This window comes from Chiloscyllium punctatum, chromosome 12 (assembly GCF_047496795.1).
Source record: "Chiloscyllium punctatum isolate Juve2018m chromosome 12, sChiPun1.3, whole genome shotgun sequence".
NCBI classification, from domain to species: domain Eukaryota; kingdom Metazoa; phylum Chordata; class Chondrichthyes; order Orectolobiformes; family Hemiscylliidae; genus Chiloscyllium; species Chiloscyllium punctatum.
In genome coordinates this window covers 34,508,700-34,514,858 of record NC_092750.1, presented here as the reverse complement: position 1 = coordinate 34,514,858, position 6,159 = coordinate 34,508,700, and the positions used below count along the sequence as shown (strand labels likewise).

At 44.9% G+C, this 6,159-nt stretch overlaps 1 protein-coding gene across 1 annotated transcript in view; it reads left to right on the top strand.

Moving 5' to 3' along the window:
• The first annotated feature begins 847 nt into the window (after positions 1-847).
• Positions 848-6,159, top strand: part of wnt5a (wingless-type MMTV integration site family, member 5a) — a 28,426-nt gene continuing 23,114 nt past the window's right edge. The window contains exon 1 of the mRNA XM_072582311.1: positions 848-1,808. Coding sequence (XP_072438412.1) covers positions 1,803-1,808 — 6 coding nt within the window. The 5' untranslated portion in view covers positions 848-1,802. The remainder of the gene's footprint in view (positions 1,809-6,159) is intronic.

Genomic DNA, 6,159 nt, shown 5'->3' with positions numbered 1-6,159 from the left:
CGAGATGATACAACATCTCATGGGTAGGATGGCCAGCATCCGGCCCACCAGCTCTTCCCGCCCCCCCCCCCCCAAAAAAAAGAAAGCGCAGTCTGACTGTTTTCACATTTCTCGTTGGCCCCCTTCAGTTGCTTCGTATTTTATGCTCCCGGGGCATTGGAAAGGGCTCTTTGTTTATCTAATTGCCTCGCTGATGGATAAATCAGATCATATCAATCTCTCGAACTTGATGCAAATATCAATTAATATCGGTAGATATACGTTACACGCAAATATACAGCAAGATACAAACTTGCACTCTTCAAATTTATGTATTCTCCATAGTCTTCTATTGCCCGTGTAATGAGGACCCTTGCACCAGAAATATAAACCCACGATTGCAAATGACTTTGTAAAATAAAATTTTAAAAAAGATTAAAATAAAAAGTCAGCACTAACATTCTTTCTTAGGCCATTCGCAGCTAACACTTTAATTGTAGGTTCATGGTTTACACTCAGTTGTAATGGTGTGGAAATCTATCCTCCTGTCGGTGCTGTGAGTCTTGTTGTTCAGTTATAAATCGCTTCTGGTTTTAGGTGGAACAAAAAGCATGAGCCATAAGTTGCCAATGGGTTGTGAGTGGGTCGAACAGTCTGTGTGAAATGGCGAGGGGGGGGTTCCCCTGGATGGTGGGGAACAGGACAGTCAGCTTTCAAGCTGGGGCTGGGGAGGGAGCGGCGCATGCGCGGCTGGTCGACCCGCTTGCCCGCGGGAGGAGCCAGGGCTCCGAGTTGAGGAGGAGAGAGTGGAGGGAGTGAGGGGAGGGGGTGGGAAGGGGGGGGGAGGGGGGGAGGGTGGAGGGTGAGAGGGAGGACAGGTGAGATCCAGGCGCTGGAGCACAGAGCACGGAGCTTCTTGTGGATCATGATCCTGTGTGGATCGCCCAGCCTGGATCTGCTGTGGTTGCGGACGCCAGTGGATTGTATATAAAACCTGAAGGCTGAGCCGCACAGAGGAGCTCAGGAAATACTGCAAGCAGGGGAGGGGAAGGAGAGAGAGAGAGAGAGAGAGAGAGGGGGGCGCTGGGGCTGTCTAGAGACCAGATCACCCAACTCCGCAAAGCGCCGGCTTCTGCCCACAGCCTTCAGAATGTCAGCCAGGACTTTTGAACCATGTGTGTGGGACCGCTCAGGGTCTGCGGACTCCGCTCTCTAACAGCTCCGGACGCTGTGTGGGCTGCTGCAAAATCCCAACCCGAGGACGGACCGAAAACTTGATTCGAGACTGGGAGAAGGAAATCTTGCCCGTTTGAACCCAGTGCCAGCGGAGATCAGAAGACAGAGAGAGAGAGGGAGTGCGGGGGCAGGGGGGGTTCTGCTGGGGAAAGCACTCCCAGTTTATTGCTGACGATCTGGCCAAAGGCATTTTGTTCCTGAATATTTTATTCCTTCCAAAGTGTTTCCGCACATCACGCCCACAGTTTGTTAGAAGCACTAATTATTTCTATTGCAGATGGACATTGATGTCAATAGCCCTCATCCCTTGGAGGGGAAATAGTGGTGATATTCTCCACTTGGATCAGTTAAGAAAGGGAATGCGGTTGAGACGCTTAACTCGCTGAGCCAGGTTTCAATAATTCAGTCTGAAAGCCAATTTTCATCGTGTTGATCCTCGGAGCCCTCACGCCAAGGACATCCCGTGCCTAACCCGTTTCATGCTTTGGCGGGAGGGATCAAGATCTTAAGCACCAGATCACCGCAGAGGAGTTACCTGCTTGATACTGTAAACTTGGATTACTTGGTGACCGCTTTGCCAAAGAAGTATGGGGGTAGGTCTGCCATGAGGCTGCAGGATCGTTCGTGGTTTTTTTAAAAAAGCGAAGATGTACAGTGTGTTCTCTTATAAAGGAACTGTGCTCTTAATAACCTTTAACACAAGCGTGCGGTAGCTGTGCGAATCATGACCACTTCTACCATCGGATGCAGTAGTAAACTATCATTAGTCGCTACAAGTATGTATCGGCTCTTAGGTTTAGACGGGAACATTGTATTTTTTTAAACTTGGGCACTGTGTAAAGACTGCAGAGTCTGTTCCTTACACGAAGTGGCGTTTATAAATTGCACCCAGGCAGATTGCGATTTATTATGCCATCTAAAACGTTTCTTTGAAGCTTCTCCGAGCTCACCATCTCCATGGTTCTCTATTTGAATGCTAACTGTTGTACATGACAGGAATGTAATAACAATGACATTACTGAAGTCAAGAAGTGGCCCCAGTTTGGGTGAACATGCACATTGTCTCAGACGGTAGTGCAGGTATTTCTGCCCACACCGTGTGAATATGGCCCTTCCCCACCGCGCCCCCCCCCCCACCCCCCGGGATATTTATGACATGAAAAAAACACCGATGTGCACAATTACTTTTAATTCGTAAAAATATTACAAACATATCCTTTCTAAATTCTGTGTAACTAACTGTATTTTCCCAAACGGTGTGTAGCTCCATCTAGTGTGGAGTGACCGACCCTTCGAGCGTCTGTTTCATTCCAAACAAATAACTCAGGTTAATCTCTTTAAAGACGCATAGCTCGAGCTGAACAGCCAAAGGGAGCTAATAAAAAAACTATATCACAGTTTTTAAAAATGTCACAGTGAACAAAATAATGCCGAGGTTTTGTACACCAATAACGTAGTGCAAATAAATATTTTGATTTCCGTTAGACATCACCGTTGAAGTCAAAGGGGTGATTTTAAATCACACTTAAGTGGCCCCATGTCAGTTTGCTGAACTGCCACTTCGAGAATGTGGAAAAATACAACCACAGGAAGTTGTTCCCATGTAATGATTCCTGGTTTTTTCACCGTGCACACTGCTGCGGGGGGGGGGGGGGGGGGGAGAAAAGCAACAATCCGTGACTATAACGAATATGATTTGATTTACAACCTGCTAAATTCACAATTTTAATGGAGTGCCAAAGAAAATAGAGTCGTCCAGTTGAAGGCTTGTTAACCTCAAAGTAGTGTTTACTGACCCGGGCAGGGCCAGCTTCTGAAAGAATATGTTTCAGGGCTCCGTCACAGAATGACAAATCAAAGCTGATTGTCCCCGTATATAAAAACAAAAGTTGACAAACCTAAGGCCCGAAATTTTCAGCAGCATCAAACTTCAAGCGTGCAAATGAAAGTGAAATTTGGGCCATTTGAAGCTAGTGGATTGGCAGTGCCGGAGAATCTCCACTCGCACGGCTACCCGGTAACATCATCATTTGGAAAGAACTGCGAAGATTAAGATGCCGGATTTTCTTAGTTTGCACACATGGTATGGCTCGAATTCCACTTTTAGCTGGAAGATAGCACCATTATTTCAAAGCACTCAAGCAGTAGGTGACCCTAAGCAGAACGGTTGACAGTGCTTTGCAAGCGGCAGACTATACTTTGGAGAACAATTGGGACTGCGTTTGCAGTTCCGGATGATCACGAACTTTCTGCTGATGCCTTTAAGCACAACGAACGGAAATAGTGTCGTGGGGCAGGGTTTTCTCTCCCTTTCCCCAGCTTTACATACAGTTGCAGGCCAACTTACATATTTTTATATTCAGAGGAAGTCTTGCATTATTACAGTTTGCCTTGACGCGACCCTTTTTTAAAAAAAATCTCCCTGAATAGTTCAACCGGCCGACTTAATGGGATCGGAGGGGTAGAAGCGAATTCTCTGAAATTAGAAGGGGTCCAGGCATCGGACAGGGAAGTGTGTTTAGAAAAAGATGCCCTTGGATAGGGGAAAAGGGGGTCTTATTATGGCGCAGTTTCAAACCTGGGCCTGAAACAATAAGTTGTTATTCCTGTTGATTGTGAGGGGAATGGGGTGGTGGGGGGGGGGGGGGGGGGGGGGGCGATGGCTGTAATTGGAATCAATAGACTGTCTGCCTTGAGCAGAAATAATAGTCGCTGAAATAACGTCGTATAATTGGCTTCTGATTCTAAACTCTCCGAAGAGAAGGAGGCACTCTCTTGGGGGCGGGGAGATGAGAGCCTGGCGTACAAGGTTCCTACCTTTGCAGGAGGGTACATGTCAGTGTCTGCATGTTCTGGAAAACTTTACTAGAAGTGGCAGGCTCTCTGCTGTTGGGGGAGCGTGAGGAAGTGAGTGTTATTGGGGACGATGAACTCTTGTGTTTGAGATTTTTTTTGGTGGTGCTGGCTACCTTGTCTTCCTCCAGCAACCCCCCACCTCAACTCTAGAAGTTAGAAAACAAATTGCAAACGACTCGTCAAATAAGTGGTATTGTTTTTGTTCGTAGGAACTCAATAGCTGAGACTAAACTTCTCCAGAAGATGTCTTAAGATTAACAAATCAATGCTGTATTTCTTGCTAACGATTAATTACTTGCGAAGTTCCATCATTTTACATATTCATTTTAATGAAGATGAGTGCCCTGGCCTATTATAATACTAGACGCTTGACTTTTTTTTCTAATCGCAGCCCGAATCCTTAACTTACACTGAGCAGTCCAAATAAGTCAACCGATGACTATTTCTGGAATTTTATTTGCGAGAAATAGCTTAGATGTGGAAAACATCAAATGATTCAAGGGCTTTCTAAAACACCTGGACAGACGCTCCTGTCGAAACTGACTGCGGTATGCTATGGAAAGAGTGAGGAGCAATAAACTTACAGATTTCTATATAAAAAAAGCTACCTCCGTTTCAGAGGTGTGATGTATATCAATTTAAACCAACTCAATCTATTCCACAACGATTGTTATTTTTGGAATTGCAGCAAATGCATTCAGTTCGCCATTTTGACGAACACAGGCAGGTAAACCTTTCAGTTCACGTCGAGTGGAAACTATTTCGAAGTCTCACAGCTATATCCTCACTGCCCCCAATATTTTGTTTTCGGAGGTGCCCTGGCTCCCTCCCATTAGATCATTCGAGGGGTGAGGGAGCCCCCATGTGTCGAACACAAGATTTCTGAAATCATTAACCCCTAAGCTGATTTTGAAGATACCTTTAATGCCACTTTGACGGGAAGTTTGAGTGTGTGGGCGGGGGTGGGGGTTGGGGATGGGGTGGTTGATGCGGGTTTGGAATTTAACTTCTACGTTTCGGAACCAATTTCAATTCACACAGCCACCGATTTCTAAGTGGTTGGGAGTTAAATCTGCTGCGTTGGTTGAACATATTAAATAGATAAAGTGTTTTAGATCGAATGCAAATTCTTCTGACAGTTTATTTTCAAAACAGACGGTAATTGTGAAAAATAAATGACCGTAGGAAAATCAAATCAACAAAATAGCCCGCAGGATGTTATTTGTAAAGCTCCTGTCTAACTCCCCTCCTTCCCCCAATGAACACACTTTTCTTTTTTTTTGATGGTTATCATATAATCGTATTACGGAAGTAACGTTCGCATTGTGAGGAAACCTCATCCATCCACTCTCTGCTATTTGCGGTGCAGCAATCTGTCCGAGCTGTGCAAAGTAGTCGCTGGCTGTAAACTGCATTGAGCTGGAATCCTTTGTTATAAACTAATAGCCGAGTGCTTCTAGCTTCCTGATATCTTACGAGCATAGACGATGGTTTTGATATTGCTTTTCAATTTGGCTTTGGACATTGGAATTTCCAGATAAGTAAGAGTATCTGGAGACAGGTTTAATGATAAATGACCAGGCTGTGACATCTAGGTGATAGATGTGAGGTTGCGGATATCGAGTAAAGTCGCTCTGTGCTTCATCATGCTTGGGACAAAATCAGTGCAGAAGTTTGGACGGTTGTCTGTCAGTTCTTTTCCCACTTCTCCATTTCTCCTAAAACAAAAGCATTCTCCACTTCCTCCAGCGAAAAGCTAACTTACTATTTGTTTTCTAAGAGCATGTAAATGAACAGAAAAGTCACGGGAATGGGAGAAGTGTAGATCACTCCTAACTGAACAGCAGCAACAGAAAGAGGACATGAAATTGTTTGGCTTATCGAAATAATCTGTATCTTTATGAGGTGCTGTAGTTCTGCTTTTGAAGGTGTAAATTATTCTTGGTTCGGAATCTTAACTAGTCAATCTCTGTTCTCATTTTGCTCTGTCACCAGCTCTAATTAAGAAGTCAAGAGTTTTTCACGTATATTACAGTATGCTGTACAATCTCCACCCAACCCATGTGACTGAAACAGTTTCCTGTTTAA